Raw genomic sequence first — 26,576 nt, 5'->3', positions numbered from 1 at the left:
CTGAAACATAATGAACCAGTGTGAAGAGCTACATAGGAGTTAAAGATATGCAGTTTTCATCAGCTTTTTTAACTGAAGAATGCACCAAAAGTGGATCAGTGTGAAAGCAGCCTATGTCAACCCCTTGACGCTGACCTCACACAAATATTTGGCCTCAATGCACTGGGCTTTAGGTTGTGGGGCTGCATATTTGTGTATCTCCCTTTGTGCTGGGAGCGTGCTTCCAACACAGAAACTGGGGTGTCGTGAGCCCCGAATCCTGTACTAATTATCGGGACCGTTATCAAAGTTTGGGTTGTCACCAGAACAGGAACAAAAGAGGACCCTTCCAATGGGCACACTAGCTCTGGTGACTACCATGGAAGAAGAATTTGGTTTTGGGGGTGGAACAGGAATTGAAAACCCAAACAGAAAACCCAACAGGGGTCATCACCACCTCCCCTTTACTCCATCCAAGATAATAATTCTAATGTTAAAATAAAATGTTTTGCCTAAAGTTCTACTAAAATATGGCTGAGGGTTTAATACATCTCCATCCATAGAAAGATTATTATTATTATACAGGATTTATATAGCGCCAACAGTTTGCTCAGCGCTTTACAATATAACGGGAGACAATACAGCAGCAGTACAGTTCAATACAAGAGGGATAGGAGGGCCTGATCCTGGGAGCTTACAATCTAAGAGATTATTATATTATTATACAGGATTTATATAGTGCCAACAGTTTGCTCAGCACTTTACAATATAACAGGAGACAATACAGCAACAATACAGTTCAATACAAGAGGGTTAGGAGGGCTAAGATGAGTTTATGTGCTGCTCCACAGTGAACATTGCATTGCAACACCCTCAGTGTATTTGTAACTTTCAGGCTCCATGCACACTGGACGTTTTAATGATGCCGGTAGCGTTAGCTGTGTAAAGTTGCATTAAAAATGAGAGTTTTTCATGGTTTTTGCATTAGCGTTTAGCTGCGTTCGCATTTTTATGTCATTTTGCCGTGTTTTAGTCTAGATTCACACATATGCGTTTTCCGTTGCGCTTTTCAGAAACACATAGCAGTCCATTTAACATGATTTCCTATGGGACACTTTCACATCTCTGCGTCTTCATCCGGTGTGTTCTTTGGAAAGGGTCAGGAACCTTTTTAAATGCAAAATGTTGCGTTTTTGGTTCAATAGATTTCAATGAAGACGCTGCAAAAATGCGTCAAAAACGCACTGCAAAAAGCACTGCAGAAATGGATCAAACGCAAACTGCATAGGTGTAAACCTAGCTTTACAGCGTTTGAGTGTTTTTACAGCTAAAAAACTCCTCTAGAAACCCACTAGTTCTGGGGGGTTATTTCAGCCAAAAAAAAACGCAGATTAAACGCTTCCCGACCACCCTATAGCAGAACTACTGCTAGAGGGCGGCAGGGCTGCTCAAAATCACGTATATATAGCCAAAATTGGCGGCTACAGATGTTGGTTCACCGCTGGCACCCTGTGATTGCCGAGAAACACTGACAGGGGAGAGGTCTGTATGTAAACAACACAGATCTCTCTCATGCCAGCACCAGCATGCTGCTTTGTTTTGCTCTACATAGCAGAGAAATACAAAGCAGCATGTTTACATAGTAAAACACACACAGCACAGTTAGTAAAACAACACACAGTTAACCCTTTGATCTCCCAAGATGTTAGCCCCTTCCTGCCCAGTCCCGTTAGTACAGTGTCAGTGCTTTTTATTAGCACTGATCACTGTGTTTGTGTCACTGGGGATGTCAGTGGCAGTTAGTCAGAATGCCCGCCGCAGTCCTGCTATAAGTCGCTGATCACCGCCATTACTAGTATAATAAAAAAAAATTCCAGTATATATTCCGCCATTTGTAAACGCTATAACTTTCACATAAACCAATTCATTTATACGTATTGGGATTTTTTTTAGCAAAGACATCTTGGCCTAAATTTGTGATGAAATTTGATTTTTTATTTTTTTTTACTGGACATGTTTAACCCCTTCACGCCTAAGGGTAAAACAAATCCTAACGCCGAAACACAATTTTGCAACATTGACATGTGTTAGTAAAACCATACATATCATCACAATTACTTTGTACATCCAGGTGAATTATACCTTGGTTTTTTCAGGACAAATTGGGCTGTCATTTGGTGGTAAATGGTAATGGATATCTCCTGATTTTTTTTTATTACCAAAGGAAAACTGGCCCAAAATAGTAACTTTTTTTTTAATGTAGCTGTATAGTTCTTTCTACATAACCTACCACCAAAATAATTTCTATTGCTCCTGATGACCGCAGCAATACCACATGTGTATGTTAGTTGTTGATTGTACCTGTAATACAGCCCAGAAACAATAGTGCGCAATTTGCTTTTTTTTTATCCTACCACTGACATTAATTTAAAAATTAAAAAAAAACCTTGATCAAAAAAAAAAATAACCCTGACCTTGACCCAAACACTAACCCTAGTACAGACCCAGATCAAATTAATCTAGGTATTTTTGTTTATTATTTATTTTTTACACATTTTTTTTCTCTCTGAAAGGACAGAGAGAGATACAATGTATCTCTCTCCTCCTTTCAGAAAGAAAAAACAAGGGAAGGGGGGTGGGGTGGGCTTCACAGTGACTGACCACTGTGATAACAAATCAGAGGCTATCACAGCAATCAGGTGACCCAGAATCGGGAGTTCCAGCTCCCGATCGTTAGAATGGGACTCGGGGCTCTCAGCAGCATCCCGGTCTTCATGCTGGGCGCGTGCCGTGTACCACGCTCCCAGAAGAAAGACAGGTACGCAAATTAGTGGCCCCACGGAAAAAAGCCCTATTCTGTGAGGCTGCTAATTTGTGTCAAGGGGTTAATAGCAAAAAGTAAAAAAATTGTTTTTTTTTTCAAAATTGTTGGCCTTTTTTTGTTTATAGCGTAAAAAATAAAAAAATGCAGAAGAGATCAAATATCACCGACAGGAAGCTCTATTTGTGGGAAAAAAAGGACATAATTGTCATTTGGGTGCAGCGTTACACGACTGCGTAAATGTCAGTTAAAGTAACTCAGCGCCGTATCACAAAAAATGGTCTGGTCAGGAAGGAGGGCAAATCCTCTGAAGGACAAGTGATGTAGGGCCAGTTCACACTACAAAAATGCATTCCGGATATGTTTTTGCTTACAGTTCACACCACACGCAGATCCGGTGCAGTTTTGATGCAGCTTGCTATGATCCAGTACGGTTCTGTGCAGAAAAAATGCAGCATGTTCTTTTTTTTCTGCATCGGAAACTGACTGCACTGGTGTGAACTAGGACTATTGGAATACATGGAAACACTGTGCATGCATTTTTGATGCAAAAAAAAAGAGCACTGAACTGCACCTATTATGAACTAGAGGCCGGTTCACACTATAGAAACGCAGTCCAGATGCATTTTCCCTGCGTGTTTTTGATGCATTCCAGTTCATTTTTCTTCAATTTAAATAGGGACATGTGCGTTCCAGTGCGTTTTTGGTTCGTCCTGATGCATTTTTCATGCATTTTTCTGCCTTCCATTACAGTTCTGTGCTGAAAAAAAATGCAGCATGTTCTACTTTTTTTTTTCTGCAACCGGAACACACTGAAATTGCAAGCACTGATGTGAACTATGACATTGACAACCATATAACCTACTTTCTGTGCGTTTTGAATGCAGAAAAAATGCAACTGAAATGCACGTAGTGTGAACTGGCCCTAGAGGCTATGTGTGCATGGACACATAGGATAACATGCTGGGGAGTGTACTGGCCGTAGAAAAAAACACCAAAAGCCAAAAACTGCCACTGTAAAAACGTCCAGTGTGCATGAGGACTTGGGCTAGGTTCACACCTATGCAGCTTGCATGTGAAGCATTTCCTTTTTTCATTATTTAAATGTTTTATTAATTTTTCACATCACCATTATAATATACAAAAGACAATAAAACAAATTACATTCCACCTATCATAACATTCCCCGCAAATTTCCTTAATCTTGGTGACCTTTTACCCCACCTTTTTCCTATCCCCCCACAACCCTTTGATTATGCACTTTTAACTTCATTCTAAAAATCCTGTTCCTTGATTAAAACTGATATTATACTTTACTATATTTATCCCCTTTCACTACTTTTCCATATTTCACATATTCTGGGTATGTATCTGACTTTTTAAATTGTACCCACTTTTCCCATCTTATACGAAAGACCTCCATTTTATATTTGAAGTATCTCCATGGTGTGTTTTGGGTTGCATTCTTTACGTTTTGCGTTTTTTCCCCATTTTTCTAGTGGCTAGGCAAACGCTGCAAAAAAATGCATCTACAACGCATCAAAAATGCAATACCTGCTTTTCTACAGCGTTCCCATAGTCTATAGAAACAAAAATACAACGTTTTGCGTTCAATAAACTCCCTGACCCTTTCCGCAAAACGCACCGGGTGAAAACGCGGAGATGTGAACCTGTCCCATAGGAAATCCTAGCCCTGGTTCACACTGATGCGGTGCAGAATTCGCAGAACCACTGCGGGTGTGTATGTTAACTACGGTGCGATGTACAGAATCAGATCGCAAAGGTGTGAATACCTATGTGATCCAATTCTAGTCTGGACCGAAAAAAGGGTCCTGAACGTTTTTGGTGCGGGTGCGCTGCGAAATGTGATTTGCATGGGAACGCGGTACAGTTCCTGTTCGAATCACATGAACTACCACAGTTAAGAAATTAATCATTATTATTATTGATTATGATTATTATAATTATGAATTAATTAGTTAAGTAAGACATTGGCACGAAGGGGTTAATTCACGAAGGTTGGATGCAGAAGTTTAGTCATCGATTGGTCGTGACTGAAACTGTGACATGCGCAGATGCGTCAGGGACACACCTTCATGGGGGCACTCATCTTGCCGTTACACCCGTACGTACAGATAAACCGGGCAACGGAACTATTTTACAGCCAACAGAACACACAGCACTCTCTTAATCCCTCCTAAACCAGAGCGTCACATACCAAGCCCCACCCACTCCCAGCCCACCGTGTGAATGGAACTCATGAGTCATGTGACTGCTGATGACTGGGAATGGCTCCGCCCCGGACGCGCTGGTTGCCCGGGCTATGGTTGCTGGGGCCTCCTGGATACGCTCACCCGAGTCCTGCCACCGTGCGATCTTCACACCGGGAGAGTCGGGCTCCGTGACGTCACGTGTGGGCGGTCATGTGGAGGGGCTGCTGTACATTGTGTGCACTCCGTTGTCAGTGAATGGTAGGATTGGATGAGTTGTTATTGTTGGGGATTATGGGTTCCTAGGATAACCTGGTGGTAGGGAGGGAGGACACAGGGGAATGTGACTGCTGTGTGAGGAAGCCCCAGCTGACAACACGGATCTGCTCCTTCATGTAGGATTAGCAGGTTAGAGTTCAGCATTGCTGTGTATTCTATTGGAATGACTTTATTTTGTTGCTCTTCTTATTAGGATCCTAGAAGTAAAGGGGCGTGTCACACAGAGAGGTATGTATACTGATTTTTTTTTTTTTTTTTTTTTTTTTTAAGTCCGCAAACGTGAGACTGTAACGAAAAAACCCGTAAGTGTCCGCAAAAAAGTGCAAGTGCAGAAACACACACACGAAAAACGTGCACTTAGGGGTGTGTTTGTCCTACCCCCGAAAGGGCTGGACCGTTCACCCGATCCCCCGGGGCACGAAGCTCCTGACAGGGACAAGGTTCCCATTTGGTCCTCCTGGCCAAAAGGCCTGGTGGACCACCGTTCCTTATGCCCAGCCGAAGCCGGACATCCAGTACTAGGCAAGGGGGTTCTCCCGAAGAGAAAACCCCCTAGGGATCAGGGGAGGAAGGAACCGTATGGCCACACATCCTCCCCCTAGACTTCAGGTAAGGCCCGAGGACCCACACCCTCCATCCGTGAAAAAACACACACATAAGAAAGCAAAAAGTGACAAAACGTGGGAGTGAATAAATAAATAGAATAAAAAATAAAAAAGTGGTACCGTGCCTAATAGTGCACAGACCAGGCCCTGAGGCCCGTAGCAAAAATTGCCCTGGACTTAGCCAAAAGACCTGGTCCTTAGGGCGCTGTGCAAAAAAGAGTGTAAAAACAGTGGCCATGTGTCATCTTCACACCGTGGGGTCCCACACCCAAGTGTTACTAGTGACACCCCTGAGCGCGTCTCCTCAGGGGGCACTGAGTTTGCGGACTTTTTGCCTCCTCAGCCCCAGGCCAGACCAAGGTAGCATGCTCAAACCAGGAGGAACTGGGTCTTTCCGGTCTGTATGTATACTGATATCATTGCACATTCAGTGTCGGAGGCCAACTGGCTCTTTTACTCCTTCATGCCGGTGCCTCTCTTTAAGGGTTTCTGATGCTGGGAGTAGGACCATGTGACCGCTGTGATTGGCTGTCACAGTGGTCACATGATCGCAAGATTGCCGCACAAGGCACATGTTTACATCGGGTGCGCAAATATGCAGCCTCTCGGCGTCAAGGCCCAGCCGCATGTTGGCGTACTGTTGCTGCCAAGGAGTTAATGGATAGAGTACGGCTGGCCATACACAAGTAGATTTGTCTGATGAAAATATTTGTATAACCTCTTGTCCAAAAATTTCTTTGTGCATTCGATGAATGGAAAAATGTCATTTGAAAATGAATCCGGATTTTAACATTCAATTGAAAAATGAATGTCATTTCTGAACAAAAATCACACTGTCTGAAAATGTGTTCAATCGAGAATGTTTTTTCATCTTGTTCCTTTGTATTTTCCCCTCACTGTGGTTGAAAGTGAATGTTAATTTGACCCCACTAATGAATAGACAATTGCATGAATGTAACAAAAATCTGTACTGTACATGTATGGCCGGCATAAGGAAAACCCTGCTGTTTAATTATTTTCCAGTCTATGTACCATTGGGGAAATTTCTCTTCACTTCCTGCCCCAGAGGTCCAACAGGAAGTTAGTGGAAAACTTCTTAGACGGGTGTCCACATTAAAAGATTTCTCCTTTCCTCTTGTTCTAATGACAGCTTTAAAAAGTTGGGTTGCCCCCTCACTCCTTTAATTGGTAAGTTATAAGTACCAATAGAGGGGTGACACAGACAACAATAAAACTTGACAGAGGGTCTAGCCTTCTTCAACTTTATCCAAAACAAAGTATTTTTTCCCCCAAGTGATAATGATAATTGACTTCAATGCAAAATCGCATCCCATTGATTTCAGTGCAAAATTGCATCACATTGACTTCAGTGCAGAATTGCGTCCCATTGACTTCAATACAAAAATGCCCCATTGACTTTAGTGCAAAGTTGCATCCTATTGACTTTAGTGCAAAATTGCGTCCCATTGACTTCAGTTCAAAAACATCCCCCAATTGACTTCAATGCGAAATTGCGCCCCATCGACTGTGATGCGAAATTGCGCCCCATCGACTGTGATGCGAAATTGCGCCCCATCGACTGTGATGCGAAATTGCGCCCCATCGACTGTGATGCGAAATTGCGCCCCATCGACTGTGATGCGAAATTGCGCCCCATCGACTGTGATGCGAAATTGCGCCCCATCGACTGTGATGCGAAATTGCGCCCCATCGACTGTGATGCGAAATTGCGCCCCATCGACTGTGATGCGAAATTGCGCCCCATCGACTGTGATGCGAAATTGCGCCCCATCGACTGTGATGCGAAATTGCGCCCCATCGACTGTGATGCGAAATTGCGCCCCATCGACTGTGATGCGAAAACGCCCCCTATTGACTTAGATGCGAAAACGCCCCCTATTGACTTAGATGCGAAAACGCCCCCTATTGACGTAGATGCGAAAACGCCCCCTATTGACGTAGATGCGAAAACGCCCCCTATTGACGTAAATGCGAAAATGCCCCCTATTGACTTCAGTGCAAAATTGTGTCCCATTTACTTCAATGCAAAAATGCCCCTTATTCACTTCAATTGCGTTCCATTCAATTGAATGCAAAAACCCCCCTATTCACTTCACTGCAAAATTGCGTCCCATTGACTTCAATGCAGAATTGCGTGTAAGGCAGACCAGAGCGCAGGGCGCCCGAGCGTGTAAGGCAGACCAGAGCGCAGGGCGCCCGAGCGTGTAAGGCAGACCAAAGCGCAGGGCGCCCGAGCGTGTAAGGCAGACCAGAGCGCAGGGCGCCCGAGCGTGTAAGGCAGACCAGAGCGCAAGGCGCCCGAGCGTGTAAGGCAGAGGGAGCGCAGGGCACATGAGCGTGTAAGGCAGTGTGCAATGCAGAGTGCTGGGCTCTGGAGCGCATAACACGGGGTTTTCAGTGGTCAGGGGTGCGTACCATAGAGACTGCAGGGGCCAGGAGCGTATAACGCAGAGAGTGAGGGGCTTAGGTGTGCATAACGTAGAGATTGCAGGGGTCAGGAGGGTGTAACACACAGGCCACTGTACAGAATACAACCGAAAATGACCCCTCCCCCAAAATCCTTGTTCTTCAAACTACTAATCTCCCCCTCCCAGCCCAAAGTGCCCCCTGAAGTACCGAGTCCACCCAGTAAAGCGACCCCAGGCCAACCTCTTAGTTCAGAGAAACTCCCCCAGCAGATCTTCAGTACAGATCTTTCCCCCAGCTTACCTGATGCATTGGCAGTTCAGAGTGTGGGAAAGTTCCCCCCTTGGCTGTGTCATGTGACCAAAGCTGATGAGGAACCTCCCCATTGGCTCTGAACTGCCGCTGTCAAATGGGAAGAAGTGGAGCCGCAGTGTAAAATCAGTAATGCAGCACCATGCAACACAAACACAAAAATTGTCAAGTGACACAACAAAGCCCAGAGTACCAGCACCCAGAGCAGACTGCATGTCCTGCACCCCTCTAAGTACACCACTACATGTCATCGCTTCAACTCCAAATACTAAAAAGAAGGATACAATTTTAATTTACGGGGAATAAATGGTATAGACTTCTGTATACTTTAAGTTTTTATTATGTTTTTCAGTTGGATAATTTAGATTATGCATTTGAAGATTTCATATTTTCTAGCTGTTGGGTTGAGCTCTAGGCTCCTTTTCATGTGTTTATTAGGCTGACAGTAAGCTCTGCACCACAACAGTTTATAAAGCTTCAGTACAATTGTATTCATGTTTTCTTTGTTGTATTATTCTCTAATAAACTTTGTGATAATTTTACTCATACATATGCAGTTCTTGGAGTACCAGTAAAGTCCATCTTTTCTTTATGAGAATTTTTTTTTTTTTTTTGCTGTTTGATGAATTATGGATGTGATACCCCTGTATCCATCCTGCTCTTCACTTACCCACCTAATTTCTTAATTCTGTAGTATAGTTTGTGAAAGTGTGAAACTAGCCTAAAAGCTGAACTCCAGGCATACAGCTACATACAGAGTAAATACATACAGCGCACTGGAGCTTCTTTTATCTGGCAAATTATTTGCATTTTTGTCTGTCCAGTACTGGGATTTACACAGCTGTGCCACACAGCATAGCTTTATCTGGACAGGCAGAAAACTTGTTTTTTTCTCTGCTGTAGTAGAGGAACACTTTCAGGTCTAGTCTGTCTCCTAGCATGTGGCTGGACAGTAAAAGGAGAAGCATCAGGCTGATGTGTACATATCATCATGTCCCTTGCACTGCAGTAGAACTGCCTGGTTTCCTGTGATGAAGCTCCTTGGATACTAACATTTATAGGTAAAGTTGATCCAGGGAATATCTGATTGCCTCTCGGGGGATCAGGAAGGAATTTTTTTCCCAGCAGGAGCAAATTGGATCATGCTTTGCTGGGTTTTTTTGCCTTCCTCTGGATCAACTGTGGGTATAGGATTATAACTTTTTTTTTTTTTTTTTTAATGGTTGAACTGGATGGACTTTCGTCTTTTTTCAGCAAGACTATGTAACTTTTTCCAGTTTTTTCAGCCAGACTATGTAACTTTTTCCAGTTTTAAGTGCTGCTGTACTGTGGATTGCATGATACTTGGTCAAACTTGGCTATACAGTGTGCTTGCATTTTAAAAGAGAAAGTAATCGTGTTAATTAATACAGAGATAAATTGTGTGTGTTGTATATTTACCTGGAGTTCAACTTTACTCCCCCCAGCCCTTTCTAACTTGCTTTCTTCGGATAGACAGGGTCATATGGAATTGCAAAAAGTCAGTGGGGTTGATTTAGTAAATGCAAATAGACTGTGCACTTTGCAAGTGCAGTTGCTGCAGAGCATGTGAGTAAATGATGTAAAGCTTCACTTTTAAACAATACCCAATCACATGCCAGGGAAATTAAAAAAAAACAGCATTTTTCCTTGCACACAATTGGATGATGGAAGTCAGCAGAGCTTCCCCTCATTTACTAAGCTCTGGAGCTACTTCACTTCCAAAGTGCACTTTGAAGTGCCTGAGAGTTCTGACCATCATCTTACCTTTCTTAGAAAAGGTGTAGCATTCCCTAAAAAACAAAATCATGCGATTATAATTTACTGTTGTGATTTTTTTTGTTTTGTTTTTTAAACCCTTCTTATCCTACCCCTTTGCAGTGTTGCAGCCTTCTGGACTAAATAAACATGTGCTCTGGATGACCAGTGTGAACACCAACACAATACCATTGTAATCAAGGATCTGAGAATATTAGACAACTGGCTGTCCTTACCATGGACCTACAATTAAACCGTGTGGATTACTTACAGGTACGGCACTAAATAATCCTTGTTATACTGTTGTCAAGGCGAAGTGTTGTACTCTAGGGAGTACAGCATTATTCCGTACTTAAAGTGGCTTTAATCCGTAACAGACTGCATAGTAGTCTAAAACCATGATTAAGTCCTTCTGTGCAGAGATGAACAGACATTTCTCCTGTTTATTGTATATACTGTATGTTGTACAATTTTTGCTTTGCACTTGTAATGCGGTGGTACAAAAATAAAGTACACAAGTGTACATATTTGTGTATAAGAAAAAAAAAAAAAGGTCCGCCCTCAAAAATAACATAAGGGCAGAAAAGAACGATGGAGTTAATAAAAATAAGAAAACTGGGTGAAGTCTTAAAGGTATAATACAGGCATTTAAAAAAAAAAAAATAACATAACAAACATGTCATACTTACCTGCTCTGTGCAGTGGTTTTGCACAGAGCACTCCTGATCCTTCTCTTCTCTGGTCCTCTGCTGGTGCTCCTGGTTTCTCCCTCCTGCCAAGTGCCACCAGAGAAAGCAGCTTGCTACGGGGACACCCAAGCAGGCTTGCTCCCGAGCCACTGCTCTGTGTGTCTGTTCATACACAGAGCTGCAGCCCGGCCCGGCCCCCTCTCTCTCCTCATTTGGCTTACTTGTCGGGATTGACAGCAGCGGGAGCTGATGTGTGATCTCCCTTCAAGTAGATCACAACACAACTACTAAACTCTCATACAGTCTTTAACACGTTAATGTAATTTTAGTAGTTTTTTCAAGCATCATTAAGGGCTCGTTCACACTAGGCTGTTTTGCCAACGCTTGCCAAACGCCCCTATAGCGTTTGGCAAGCGTTGGTCCGGTGTTTGCGGAGCGTTTTTAACGCTCGGCAAACGCCGCATGCGCGGTTTAGCGGCGGTTGCTAGGCGTTTGCCGAGCGTTAATAACGCCCCACAAACGCCTATAATGCATTTGAGTGGTGTTACCGCTCCGCAAACGCCCCGCAACCGCGTCGCAACCGCACCGCAAACGCCGGCCGGGCGTTTGCGGAGTGGCACCATAGACGAGAATAGGAGGCTTCAAAGCCTCCTGACTCGACCAGAGGCGTCCGTTTTGCCGCGACGCAACGCGACGCAAACGCTCCTGTTAGAACAGCACCATGTGCTGTAATGTGCAGAGTTGGCAGAGGCGTTTGGGAAGCGGTAAAAACGCTTCCCAAACGCCTCTCTGCTGCCTGCACACATGGCTAGTGTGAACGTAACCTTTGTCTGCAGCTTTGACTACAATTGTACCCTGGAGATCCTGCCATTAAGGTCCTTGTTCAGAGCCTTTATATTTTGGGAGGACCAGTGTCTGAAGTCCTGCATTGTCATCCTGACACATACATGCACCGCTTTGGAAGAATACACTGCACTAAAGCAGCCCATGGATGAGTTCAACCAGCATGCTTTTCTGCAGCATTTCCATTGAAGTCTGTAGAACCAAAAATGCAACTTTTTGCTTTCAAAAAAGTCCCTGATCCTTTCCAAAAAACGCACCGTGTGAAAACGCAGAGATGTGAACCTGTCCCATAGGGAATCATGTTAAATGTACTGTACTGCATTTCTGCAAAACGCTGCGTAAAACGCTTAGGTGTGAACATGGGGTTAAGCTGGTTCGGTCAGAATCTTGTTCACCTGTGCATGGTAGCCAATCAGCTTCTAACCTCAGCTTGTTCAATTAAGCTTTAGCAACAAAACCTGTAAGCTGATTGGTTTCCATGCAGAAGTGCACAAGATTCTGAGTGAACCACCTTTAGTAAATAGACCCCACTGTGAGTGTCACTTTGCCAGACCGCTCTGATCTGCTATCCCAAGGATCAATTTGTCATCCTGCCTTTCAGTTGCTGGCTTTAATGGCATATCTGTTGAAGCACAGGTTCCAAGGGACAGAGGCATAGTGGATTCTGTCATCCCTTTAATGTTTATATCTTGGAAGTCCCCCAGCTTGCTAGGTATACCATCAGGTGTGAAAAGCCTACTTTGGCAGGATTGAGTCCAAGTGCTTTCACCCCAGGAGCTTCCCATGGAAATGCTTTTTGCAGTTGGGTCACAAGCTTGCTCCCTCGTCATCACCCCCAAGGTCAATCTCTGATTTCCTGGAATTTCAGCTGTTTCTGCTCAGCCAGCTTGGGGTGAAGAGGAGCGCATCTTATCGATGAGCTGGTGCAAGAGGAGTCTCAATCTACTGACATAACACCTAAATTTCATATCATTTTGGTCCTGCAGTATGCAGATTCTTTGACCTGGAGCAACCTTTGTCTTCCTAAAGTTACCAGGCTGGGTTCCCTTAGGAGCTTGCAGCCAGAAAATGTTTTCACTGTGTACTCACTCCCACAGCCTTTGTTGTACAAGGATTGGCCTAATCCAGAAAAAGTCTTCACCCCTCCCAAGTTTTTCCCTCAGCAATATCACAATGATAGGGGTAAGTTTAAGAATTGGCACATAGTGAATATGGCCATTTCCTGTCATAACAAGACCCTCACTGTCCCTGTAGAGGATACCCCAGTGTTTTAAAGATCTTGTGGATAAAAACTTAGAGGTCCCCTCTAAGGCTGTCTTTGCTCTTGTAGGTCCTAACCTACAACTTGCGATTGTGGCCATGTTCACCTGTCATACCTTAAGCATCTGGGCTAAGGATATGGCTAGGAATCCTTGTTCTTTCTTGATCAACCAGTATTAGTCCTAATGAAGCTTCCAGCGGCTGACTCTACAATGCTTTTACAATGTGGGTGATAATGATATAGTGAGTAATGAAAGCTGTTCAACAGGAGCAAGGCAAAAATAAAAAGGACTGTGATGTGGTCTCGAAAGGGAAAGGGTTCTGAAGTATATTAGTACAATGAATGGACTAACCCTTTAAGTAGTGATGCAATGAAATTTCGGCGGCTGAAATATATCAGCCGAAAATAGCCCTATCAGCATTTTACTGATAGGAAAAATTTAGCTGATACAGGTGCCGATACAGAGGGCTGTGTGTACTGCAGATGTGGGGAGAGAAGGGGGGGGGGGGTTGTTTTAAAGGCAGGAGAGGAGCAGTGTATACAGTGAGCTACAGCTAAATGTCACTACCAGTTTTTAAATGTAATTACTGGCTTTTTTTTTTCCCTTCACTATAGCTCAAAGAAGGAGCTGTCATTCTCCCCACCGCTAAAGGAAACAATGGGGCGTGGAGAATGACAGCTCCTTCTTGGAGTTATAGTGAAGGGGGAAAAAAGCTGGTAGTTACATTTAAAAACTGGCATTAACCTATAGCGGCAGCCAGTGAGGGAGCCTGAGTGTATACACTGCTCCCTCATTGTATACACTGCTCCTCTCCTGCCCTCTCCTTGCACACATTGCCCCCTACAATGAGGACCTGTCACTCAAATACTATCACATAGGGGACTATTGGTCCCCTTTGTGATAGAAATACAATAATAAGTTGAAAAAAAAAAAATACACATTAAAGTAAAAAAAGAATACAAAAAAGAAATGTGATCCTCTCCACCCCCACATACGCAGACATTTCGATTCCGGTTTTTAGCCATGTGCATTTTGAATTTTCAGTATTGGTTTCTGCACCAGAATTTTCATTTCATTGCACCACTACCTTTAAGTATAATGCCTAGCAGTGGGGGAGTCATGCTCTTTGTGTTAGTGAAAAGTACATGCTTCCCATCTTTTGTTTTGGGATGGAAGTATGCAGCTTCCTGTCCACCTAGAGTTCTAAGAAAAAGATGTAAAGATGTTTAGAATCGCACCTAAGGGACTCTATTCTTCTGGGAAAGACGGATTGAAACACTTACCACCTAGCAAGGAAGGATATTTACCTTAGTACACATGATCATTGCTTATATCTAGTAACTTCAGTGGCTGCCAATTTTGGAACCATATCCTGATATTTTTTTAGGCAAGAGATATTTTAAATTTAGACAAACCATGGAAATTTCTCAGCATTCATGTATATTTCAATAGGTGGGGGTTACATCACAGAAGACAATGAGGCTGCTTCCAGCATCTGGACGAAGAGCAACGCAAAAGGTTTGTGTACCTGCATCTAGATTTCATGAATTTCATGTGCAACGCTAAACTACTTGTTTCCCTTTTTAATCTTTCCAATCTACTGTTGGCTAGGTGGTTGTTGGAGATCAAGATGGGGTTGTAACTTGCTTTGGTATCAAGAAAAGTGAAGCAGTGGTAAGGTTCTTTTTCTCAAAGAATGTGCCGCATATAGTATTCCTATAGTTAATCAAAATAAAAGCTTTTTCTCTATCATCCATTGAGGAACACATGATTTTTAGACAAGTGGCTTATACTGCCACCTACATGAGGATTGGACTCTGGTAAACAAAAACTATAGGCCAGCCTTCTGGAGATTAACTCCCATGTCCAGCATACTTAATGTTTGTGATAAGTGCTTGTTATTGCTACCCGGCTCAAGCTGCGTTTGTACCCCTTTGGGGGCTATCACTCTATTAGAGCCTATTTTTGCCACTTCGCATTTGTGGTCACACCACAGTCTCCCTGGTGCACAGTCTTGCATGCAGTAACTCCCTAAAAGTGGAGTGTGAAGGCATTCTTGTATGAGCATCTTGTTACCTCTTATGAGAACGTGTGGCCTGCATGCCTCCTTCTGAAACCCTCTCTGCCCTCTTCTTACAAAGTTCTATAGCTAGTAAGGTTGAAAAAAGAATCTAGTTCAACCAACAAGAAAAAGATATTGAAAACCCCAAAATACACAATCCTATACCAACAGTTGATCTAGAGGAAGGTAAATAAACACAATAATAAAGCATAAAACCAATTTGCTCCACTGGGAAAAAAATCCTTCCTGATCCCCCTGGAGACAGATATTCCCTGGATCAACTACCTCTGGTGTCATTACGTCTAAATAATAATATCCACATATATTATGTGCATGTAGGAATGCTTCCAGACCTTTTTTAAAAGAATATACTGGTCTGACCAGAACCAGCTCTTGAGGGAGTCTATTCCATATTTTCACAGCTCTTCCTGTGAAGCAGCCTTTTCACTTGTGGAGGTTAAATCTCTTTTCCTCTAGATGTAAAGAGTGCCCTCCTGTCCTCTGTAATGGCCTAAAAGTGAAAAACTGTACACCAAGTTCACTATATGGACCACTTATGTATTTATGCAGTCATGGCCAAAAATATTGGCACCCCAGCATTTCCCTCAGATAATGCACCACTTCACTGAGAAAATTGTTGCAATTACTAATGTTTAGCCATTCTCATGTTTATTTCTTTTGTTTGTATTGGTATGACACATAAAGTGGAGAAACAAAAATCCAAATCAGACTTATTCAAGGCAAAACTCCAAAAATGGACTGGACAAAATTATTGGCACCCTCAATTTAATTTTTGGTAGCACACCCCTTGGAAAAAATAACCGAAATGAATCGCTTCCTGTAACCGTCAATGAGTTTCTTACACCTCTCTACTGGAATTTTGGACCACACTTTTGCCAACTGCTCTAGGTCTCTCACATTTCAAGGGTTCCTTTTCTCAACTGCTGCTTTGAGATCTATGGGATTGACATCTGGACTCATTGCTGGCCAGTCAAGTAATCTCCAGTGCTTTGTCTGAAACTATTTCTGGGTGCTTTTTGACTTGTAGTTTGCGTCATTGTCCTGCTGTAAGACCCACGACCCCTGATGGAGACCCAACTTTCTAACACTGGGCCTACATTGCACCCCAAAATTCTTTGGTAGTCTTCAGATTTCATAATGCCATGCACACGGTCAAGACATCCACGGCCTGTAGCAGCAAAGCAACCCCAAAACATCACTGAACCTCCACCATGTTTGACTGTAGAGACTCTATTCTTTTCTTTAAAGGCTTCATTGCGTTTTCTGAAAACAGAAGAATGATGGACTTTACCAAAAAGCTGTGATTTTGTTTTGTCTGTCCACGGCACATGCTCCTAAATGGATTATAGCTTCCTCAAATAAATTTAGGCAAACTCCAATCTGGCTTTTTTATGTTTCTGTGTTAGCAGTAGTTTCCTCCTGGGTGCAATATCTGACAGAAATGCAGGGGTGCCAATATTTTTGGCCATGACTGTACATGTTAATCTCCTCTTCTCGAGAGAATAAATTCAGTTCCTCTATTCTTTCCTCATAGCTGAGCTCCTCCTATGCCTCTTATCAGATTGGTTGCCCTTCTCTGTACTTTCTCCAGTTCCCCGTTTATCCTTTTTGTGAATTGGTGCCCAAAAGTGAACTCCATATTTCAGATGAGGTACTACTAATGATTCGTACAGGAGCAAAGTAATGGCTTTTGTTCCTACAAGCCATGTCGGTCTGTTAGGGTTTTCCCTCACCACCCCCTATTACGTTATTTTATCTATAAGCCCTAGAACCCCCTTTCCCCAACCCCCCCAGCCCACCCTAAGGCACTTATTGCATTCTGTGCTTTGACAGACAATTGTGCATGGAGATGTTCTACTTCCCCATCCCCTGTGGTTTCTCACATCAACAAGGCAACTATCCTGCAGTAGAGGAAACATCCTTGTTTAAGGACCCCACCAACAAATGTATGGGTCTGTGATTACTCTCTCTAATTCTGCTATGCACCTGGTGCTGATACTGGCACTTTTAGCCCAGATTTCAACAGATTAGTCCAAATATTGGGGTGATATGGTCAACATCGGTGTCAACTAACATATGGGGGCTTGTGCAGACTAGATGGACCATGCATTGAAACTTTTGTGATGCAGCACTAGATGTCACTTGCTTTCTTGCATAAGCCTCATTTTCATACAGATGTGTAGAATACATTGGCTGAAGGGCTGGACGATTGAGAAAGCTTCTAAAAATATGCTTCTCTGCATGCCCTTGTAGGGCCTTTTTGGTGCTTCGTTGTATGAACTCTTTAAGAATGACATCAGACATAAAAGTACTCCTGTCCTGGAGGCACATAATTTAGAGGTGTAGCTTCATAATGCAAAAACCATCCCTCTTATCTTTCAAGTGAAAGTCTAGAAGTCTTGCATCACCAATGCCTGACTGTCCTTGCTTGCTAACTTCCATCCTCTCTAGTAAAGCCTTGAATGTCTCTGGGAGCTATTGCTCTGGTTCATCTATTGGAGTGCTCCTATGGTTATTATCCTAATCCATTCATGGACTTGAAAGCCCCAAATATACTCATGTCTGCAAATTTCGAATGGAGCCCATTGCATCACTGCATTAAAGGAAGTTCCTGGCATTGTTGAACATCAAAGATACATATCTTTACATACCCAATTTCCCTGCACACGAGCTATGTCTTCAGCTGTTTACTGGATATTTTCACTACCAATTCATAAGCTTTCCCATCAGCTTCTCCTCTGCACCTCAGGTCTTTTACCAAGGTGCTGACTTTGGTTCTGGGTCTGCTACTGTATGTTCTGAGGTATTCTGATGATGTGTACCTGGATGACCTGCTTTGGAAGCAACCCTTTCTGGCTTTGGCATACATTTCAATTCCAGTAAAGACTCCACAAACTTGTTGTGGGGTGGGTTATATCCCATACGGCAGCTTTACAGTTTTTTTTCATTTGTTTTTTTGTTTTCCAGCGTTCAGTGACTCTTTAGGCAGTGTTTTATCCCAGTTTTCTAAGACTCTGTTTCCTTCAGTTTATTTTGAGAAAAAAGTTTATGATGAGTACAACAATCCTATTATTTTGTTTTTCCCTAGCCTGTATTCAAAACTTTGCCCGGACAGAAGATATCTAGATTAGAGCTTGGTGGTGCCCTTGGAACTGTACAAGAGAAAATATTTGTGTCATCTGGGTCTGAAGTTCGTGGTTTTACAAAAAGAGGAAAGCAGTTTCTGTCATTTGAAACCAATTTAACAGAAAGCATTAGAGCAATGTAAGTAATGTGGTCTTTTGTTCAGTTGTGCTTAATTTTGCTTTTATAATGCTCAAATAGTGGCTTACAATTGATTCAAATCTCAGTATCGTATTATGCGTCTCCTTGTATATGTCTTATACTCTTTTAGCTGTAAGCATCATCTGTGTGCACAGCTGTAACCACCTAAAATTAAAGTGAAACTAAGGTTGGAAAAATAAAAATTGTGAACAGGTAGGCTCTTTATTGCTGAAAAGACATGCAGTGTTTCTTCTGTAATTAAATAAACTTACCTGCTTGTTCGCAATACCCTATGAAATGTATGTAGAATGTCTATGGCCACATAGAGCCGGCTTCGGAGCGAGCCCACATGGGTGCCCCCATAGCAAGCAGCTTGCTATGGTGGCCACTCAGCAGGAGAAGGTAGTAGCACCAGCTGGGACCCAAGAAGAGGAGCATTGGAGCTGCTCTGTGCAAAACCATTGCACAGAACAGATGAGTATAACATGTTCGTTATTTGAAAAAACTATAGGTTTACAATCACTTTAGGGCAGATTGAAGAATACGTTTATGACTCACTCTTTGTGTTCTCTTTTCTAGGCATATATCTGGTTCTGATCTTTTTTTGTGTGCAAGTTATATATACAACCACTATTGTGATTGCAAAGACCAACATTACTATTTGTCTGGGGATAAAATTAGTGATGTCCTCTGTTTGCCAGTAGAAAAGTTGGAACGAATCACCCCTATACTAGCATGCCAGGACAGAGTGCTTCGTATTTTAGAGGTAATATGTTTTCTTTTTATCATTTTAGTTTCTTGTGCTTTTTCTCTTCTACTGCAACTCTTAGGATTGCATGCATAACTAAAGCTGCCTTCTAACATAGGAAAATGTTCACCTAATCTGACTGGTTATCATCAGGAAAGGCTAAGAACATATGTTAAAGTGTTACTTAACCCAGGACCCTGCATTCTTTCTATCTGGTCTCCCACAGTGCACACTACAAGGAAATGCAATTATTTTAGTAAATATAAACTGCTAAACACCTTTTATCATCAGCAGTTAGAGCAGTCTTGTGGCTTCTATCAGTGTTCAGCAGAGCACTGGTTAAAGCTTGTAGGAGGTAAAGCTTGTAGGAGGAGTTTTCTTTCTGCTCTAGGAGGATGCAGAACCCCTGACCTCTGTCTGGACTGTTCTGATTGGCCCTGTGCTGATCACATGCTCTCTCTCAAGAAAAATAAAAACCTCTTTAGCAATACACACAAAACTGAGCATGTGCAGAGTGTCTCCACATGATATGTGTTATCAGGAGATAAGAGGGGGACACTGGAAGAAAGGAAGGATCAGAGAAGTCAGGATCAAACCCTTAGGTTCCACAGTGAGTATAACAAGCATGCTTTACTGCACATGCAGACTGATTTTACTGTTGTGGGTTTTAATTCCTGTCCTTGTCTCCCTTGAGAGGGGTTTAGTGCCTTTTTCACAAAATAAATCTGGCCATACAGCAGGCTGAACAAAAGAAATCTGATGGACTCTTTCATCCATGCTAACAGCAGGGATGGACAGAACTCCTGCTGTAGGCTATTGTTTTCTGACAGCCAAGCTGTCAGAATAACTGAACAGTTCTTGCATCTGCTTAGATGCAGGTGCTGTTCTGTCTACATTTCATGAGAATCAGGCGAATTTTGAGCTGTTGATGCCACTATCATTTGTTTCACAAACATCGATTACACTGTTGATTTTTGTTGAGCCCGGGATACTGGCAGCAGCACCCACGACCTAATGCCATCATGACTGGCTGAAATTGGAGTTGTGTATGGCAGCAATAAGACAGAAAGTAGGTAGAAAGCTCTCCAATGGGGTTGCAAAGCAAAAACAAAACATAAGAGTGATAGCCAAAAAAAAAACTAAGAGAAAGTAAAATGTGGGAAAAGTGTAGCATATGCTGTTTTCTGAGTTCTGCATTTTAGTAGGGAAAATATAGATTTGCATATTGTAAAGCCAGTTGAACCATATGACTGTCCCTGGTATTCGGCCTTTCTCAATGAGGGGATACATAGTGGCAAATGTTAAAACAGAATTCAGCTATGACCATAGTCACATTTATCATAAAGCATTGTAGCCCTGTGCCTATAGGAGGCAGAGACAGAGGCAAAGATTTTTTTTTTTTCTTAGAATTAGTAGAAATAAAGTCACCATCTTAATAAATTAAGGAAGGTTGAGTGCCTATGGGCTACAGTGTTACAAATCTGATCGTGGCTTTAAATATCTGAAATAATCATCCTTTTTGTATATTTGATGTATTCGATAACGTATCCTAATGTTTTCTTTTCTAGGGTTCTGATTTAATGTATGAAGTTGAAGTTCCTGGACCACCTTCTGTTTTAGCTTTAAACGGTGGGGATGGAGGTGAGCTTGCTTACAACTTTAAGATGGTAAAGTAGTATTTAAGTGGTATTAAACCGAAAAACAGACATTTATTATATTACAGCCTACCAATTAGATGTGGTGGTTGCATTTGTTTTCTTTTTTAGGTTTTCTTTCTTTTATTTTCACCTGGTAATCTAGCCATTTAAGTCTGTTTTTTTTTCAACAGAAGAAGCTGTCTTGCAGATGTAGCAGTTAGAGAGTTGAGGCAAGCCATTTAACACTGACAATGATCAGTTTTATTCATTATGTAAAAGTCTAAAAGGAAAAAGTATTTGCTGTAACTGTTTATTAAGTGTTAGCTGGAGTTTGACTTCAGTTTGTTAATGTATCTAAATCTGATAGTACATCTAAAGTGGAACTAAAGGCAGTTTATACTCACCTTTCCTACAACTCTCCTGTCCCTCACCAGCGCTGGCATCTTCTGTGTGTTGGTTTTTGACCATCTTCCTTTGCCGGCATGGCATGTGCAGGAGGCCATCATTATATGATTGGGCTAGCTGCTGTAGTTTTACATGCTGGCGGATGCTGCAAAACAGGCAGGTAAGTGTATAGTAGTATGGAGTTTGGCTTCAGTTTGTTAATGTATCTAAATCTGATAGTATATCTAAAGTGGATCTAAAGTCAGTTTATACTCACCTTTTCTACAACTGTCCCTCACCAGTGTTGGCATCTTCTGGTTTTTGACCATCTTTCTTGGCTGGCATGGAATGGCATGTGCAGGAGGCCATCATTTCGTGGCCAGTCGCTGTAAGTTTTTACATGCTGGCTGATGCTGCAGACAGGTAGGCAAGTATATTTTATGCAGAAGAGACATTGCATGTCTCTTCTGCAATAAAAAAACTCTACATGCTCGCAGCAAACAGCTGAAGTTCTGCTTAAAGTACTATTAAACTCGAAAGCAAACATTTATTATAATGCAGCTTACCAGTTCTTAGATGTGATGGCTGCATTAGTGTCATTTTTTTTTTTTAGGCTCTTTATCTTCTATTTTCATCTGGTGATTCAGCCAGCAACTCTGCTCTTTTTCAGTTCAAGCTGTCCATATATATACTGTATTTTCCGACGTATAAGATGACTTTTTGACCCTTGAAAATCTTCTCAAAAGTCGGGGGTTGTCTTATACGCCGGTATACGTCAGGGCAGCACTTTTTAGGGGGGCGGCGCGGTGCCCCCTCTTCGACGGAAGGGACACTAAGTACAGGGATGGACAGAGGGCTGCTGCCTCTTACCTGGCTCCCACGACGATCCAGTCCAGGAAGCGCTGCTCCTTCAGTCACTCCGGCCACTCCCTCACTCCTGCCGCTCGGCTCCGCATCCTCACCAGTAATTGGTCGCCAGAAATGTAGCTCAGGAAAGGCACACAGGCGGCCAATCACGGGCGAGGAGGCAGAGCAGAGCGGACCCGCGAAAATCGAGTGAGGGAGAAGCCGGTAAGTGCAGTGCAGAGGTGCTTCTGCAACCACATATGCTGTGGTCCCTTTTTGTTTTTAAAAGCCCCAGATATTCCTAAAGCACCTCTGCCTTTTTAACCACCTCTCGCCCGCCATGTAGTCCAATGATGGGCGCAAGGTGGTTCTCTCGTTCTGGGAGGACGTCGTATAACGGCCTCCCATTCTCACCGCGCATGCGCGGCTCAGGGAGTGCGCAGCACGGCAATCGGCGGTGCGCTGTGGCCCTCGGACACAGTGGATCATCGATCACGGAAAGAGCCGAAAATGTCGGCTCAGGTAAATGCTTGCTTATAGCAAAGTAGTTCTTTGCTATAAGCAAATTGTGTAAAAAATAAAATAAAATACTGATCACGTCCCCAAAGTAGTACAATGTTACTATGGTAACATTATACTACTTTGGTCATAGTGCAATATGAAAAAAAATCTTAAAAAAAAGTAGTACAAAATTAAAAATAATAAAACTTTAAAAAATGATAATTTTTTTTTTTTTTGTACTGTCACCAGTCAGTGTCCCTGATCACCGCCATGCCAGTTACATGATGACGCTGTACTGCACTGGTGACAGTATGTAAAAAAAAAATTATGAAAATTAATTTTTTTTAATTTCTTCATTTTCTGAAAAATTCTGACAAAAAAATTACAACTTCAAAAAACTCGCCATGCCTCTTATGAAGTACGTCGGACTGTCTACATTGCAAACAGTGGTAATTTGGGGGATATCTGTACTGTTCTGACATTCTTGGACCTCAAGAAATTAGATTGGCCTTCAGGATTGATCAATTTTCAGATCTATACCATAGTTTGTGAACTCTATAACTTTCCTACAAACTAAATAATAAATACTAATTTGGGTTATTTTCATCAAAGACATGTAATAGAATACATCTCGGCCTAAATTTATGAAGAACAATTATTTATTTGCAAACTTTTATAACTGACACAAAGAAAAACGTGGGGATTTTTATTTTTTTTTTTAATTTAGCAAAAACTAAAAACCCCAGTGTTTATTAAATGCCACCAAAGAAAGCTCTAGTTGTGTGAAGAAAATGATAACATTTTAGCTTGGGTACAGTGTTGTATGACCGCGCAATTGTCATTCAAAGTGTGAGAGCACTGAAACCTGAAAACTGGCCTGGGCAGGAAGGAGGTAAAAGTGCCCGGTATGGAAGTGGTTAATTTTGTAACAAAAATAACAATGGAATTGATTCAGTAGTTTTCAGTATCTACAGTTTTTTGCAATTTGATTTTCATTCGGAAAACATATGCACCGTAACTTTGTCTGATTACTATATTTCTTCCATTTATATCTAGGTGAGAGTGGAGAGGAGCTTTTGTATGGAACATCAGATGGCAAGATTGGCTTAATTCAAATTGCAAAAGATTCTCCTGTGCCCAAATGGGAAATATTTAATGAGAAGAAAAGAGGAGGTTTGTTGCAAAAATCTGTAAAAGAATTGATTGATATGCCTGCCGTGGGGTTGATTTACTGAGGGCTAGTTCACACTACATGCGTTTTTCAATGTGCTTTTTTTTCTGCATCCAAAATGCACAGAAAGTAGGTAATATGTAGGCTGACCTTACCCAATCTAATGAGAATAATGAAATACTATGGAGCGTTGTCATACTTAAAAATACCCTGGCAAAATCAGAGATCTTAAACGTTAATGCCCCAACATTGAGAAAAAAGTTCTGGAAAGAGAATTTCCCTTTTCATGGAGGGAAAGAGAACTAAAATATTTAAGAGTAAAATTGACCTCATCCCCCAAGAATATATATATACAATAAACTACATCCCATTAATAAATGAGACTAAGGATGAATTGAGGAGACTATCCGTAGGACCACTCTCCTGGATAGGATGGATTAAAAATAATTGTCCCGAAAAATCCTATATAAATTTCATATGCTACCTATACAGCTTCTGGGAACTTACTTTAAAGTAATTAAAAAAGTGATACTGAGATATATTTGGGGAAATAAAAAACCGAGAATAAGCTACGAAGTGTTGTGTAGAGACAAGGAAAGTGGGGGCTTAAGTGTGCAGGACTTTAAGAGATATTACTATTTAGTGTTATTATGACATATTTTTGATTGGACAAATAATGCACTAGGGAAAAGTTGGGTAAATACAGAAAACGCACTAAGTGGGACACAATTGGACAGGATGGTATGGTTGCCACATCAATATCGTAAGTTGGCTGAAAGCAGGAGCACTTATACACGAAATATAATTAGGGCTTGGGATGTAATATACAAACAAATGGTTTGGAATTTTTTAATTCTATGTTTATGCCATTGGTAGCTACAGATTTCTTCCCACCAGGAACAGAAAATATTTCGGGTAAATGGATAAGAAAAGGGAATACACAGTTAAAAGATAAAATGAACGGAGGGGATATATGCTCCTTTCAGGAGTTAAAAAAATAAGGAGGTTTTTTTTTATGTTAGACAAGTGGCGATATTTTAAATTAATACACTTTGTTGCAATGCTCCCTAAGCTGCTAAGGACAATAGTGGATCTGAATCCATTTGAACAACTGTTTAGTGCAAGTAAGTTACAGAAGCATGGTACTTCCCGATATTATAAAATCCTTACTGTAATAGCAGGAGCTACTCCCCCTCCGTATATGGAGAAATGGGAAAAGGAACTCGGAATATCATTTGATGAGCAACAAAAAAAAAAAAATATTTAGATTAGTACATGGGGCTATAGATATGAAGGTGGTGGAAATGAATTACAAATGTTTAGCTAGGTGGTATATTACACCGAGTGTGGCACATAAGCAACAAGCAGAAAAATCAGGGGATGCGGGACTAAGGGTACAATGGCACATATATGGTGGGAATGTCCTAAAATACAGAAGTATTGGGAAGAAATAATTCACCAAATTCAGGAGATAACTGGGGTTAATATCCAGAAAGGTCCAGGCATATGCTTTTTTTCATAAAACCGAGATCACAGTAGAAAAATTTAAGAATCTGATGATATTCCATCTAATAAATGTAGCAAAGAGATTGATACCCAAATTGTGGCAGGAACAAGAGGCACCAAGAGTGGATAATTAGGGTAGATTATATTTATAGAATGGAGGAACTCTACCACATGGAAGAAGATAAAAGGAGAGATTTAGGGAAAAATGGGATGAGTTTAAAAGATCAAATAAATTTGGCGAAATGGGAGAAATAGAGAATGAGGAAAAGAAAAGGTATGCATAAATAAGTTGGGAAAAGTTAGGTAGAAAGGAAGAATGAAAAAGGGAGTCCTGAGAGTAATAAGGAGGGAGGAGGAATGGGGAGCTAAAGGAAAAAGAATTGGGAGGGGTTAGGGACAAGGGTATGTGAAGGTAGGGTTTTTGGGGGAAATGTATAAAGGAAAATGTTTTTTGAATATTGTGATAATTTATTGATGTAAAGTTGAAATATTGAAAACTAATAAAATATTTATAAAAAAAAAAAAATAGGTAATATGGTTGTCAATGTCATCGTTCACATCAGTGCTTGCAGTTCCAGTGTGTTCCAGATGCACAAAAAAAATATAGAACAGGCTGCATTCTTCCTGCACAGAACTGTACTGGAAAACGGTAAAACGCATCAAGAATGCACCAAAAAAGCACTGGAACGCACATGTCCCTATTTAAATTGAAGAAAGAGCGAGGGCAAAAAATTAACTGGAACGCATCAAAACCGCACTGGAACACATCAAAAACGTGCATGCAGAAAAGCATCCGGAACGCATCTGGACTGCATTTCTACAGTGTGAACCAGCCCTAAAGCTGGAGAGGGCAAAATCTGGTGCAGCTCTGCATAGACATCAATCGGCTTCCAGGTTTTTTGTCACAGCTTAATTGAACAAGATGAAGTTAGAAGCTGATTGGCTACCATGCCCAGCTGCACCAGATTTTGCATTCTACAGATTAAATCAACCCGTGTGTGTGTGTGTTTTTATATTTCAGTAAGTGTAGCCTTTAGTATCTTTATAGTTTAGAAAGCATGGCTCTCATTAGTTTCTTTCCATTTGGTAAGCTTGGCTTTCATTAGCTGTCTGTTTGGTAAGTGATGTTCTCAGTAGCTTACTATCTGGGCAAGCGTGGTTTTCAGTAACTTTCTATTTAGTAGGTGATGTTCTCAGTATCTTGCTATCGGGGTAAGTTTGGCTCTCATTAGC

The 26,576-nt window shown here is 41.7% G+C and overlaps 1 protein-coding gene across 3 annotated transcripts in view; it reads left to right on the top strand.

The window, feature by feature from the left end:
• Window positions 1-5,040: 5,040 nt before the first annotated feature.
• Window positions 5,041-26,576, top strand: part of BBS7 (Bardet-Biedl syndrome 7) — a 63,265-nt gene continuing 41,729 nt past the window's right edge. Inside the window, exons 1-9 of one of the 3 annotated variants that reach the window (XM_089672156.1) lie at window positions 5,041-5,271; window positions 5,483-5,517; window positions 10,533-10,682; window positions 14,656-14,721; window positions 14,815-14,877; window positions 18,375-18,550; window positions 19,130-19,316; window positions 20,867-20,939; window positions 23,723-23,839. In XM_089672156.1, coding sequence (XP_089528282.1) covers window positions 10,647-10,682; window positions 14,656-14,721; window positions 14,815-14,877; window positions 18,375-18,550; window positions 19,130-19,316; window positions 20,867-20,939; window positions 23,723-23,839 — 718 coding nt within the window. In that variant the 5' untranslated portion in view covers window positions 5,041-5,271; window positions 5,483-5,517; window positions 10,533-10,646. Of the gene's footprint in view, window positions 5,272-5,305; window positions 5,419-5,482; window positions 5,518-10,532; window positions 10,683-14,655; window positions 14,722-14,814; window positions 14,878-18,374; window positions 18,551-19,129; window positions 19,317-20,866; window positions 20,940-23,722; window positions 23,840-26,576 lie in introns of those variants that run through there. The other 2 variants (XM_089672157.1, XM_089672158.1) reach the window with 2 other exon arrangements.

Source organism: Staurois parvus, unplaced genomic scaffold (genome assembly GCF_062004578.1).
Source record: "Staurois parvus isolate SC_StPar_1 unplaced genomic scaffold, SC_StPar_1.0 ptg000122l, whole genome shotgun sequence".
NCBI classification, from domain to species: Eukaryota; Metazoa; Chordata; class Amphibia; order Anura; family Ranidae; genus Staurois; species Staurois parvus.
The sequence above is the reverse complement of the archived record's forward strand: the minus strand, read 5'-3'. Positions and strand labels throughout refer to the sequence as shown.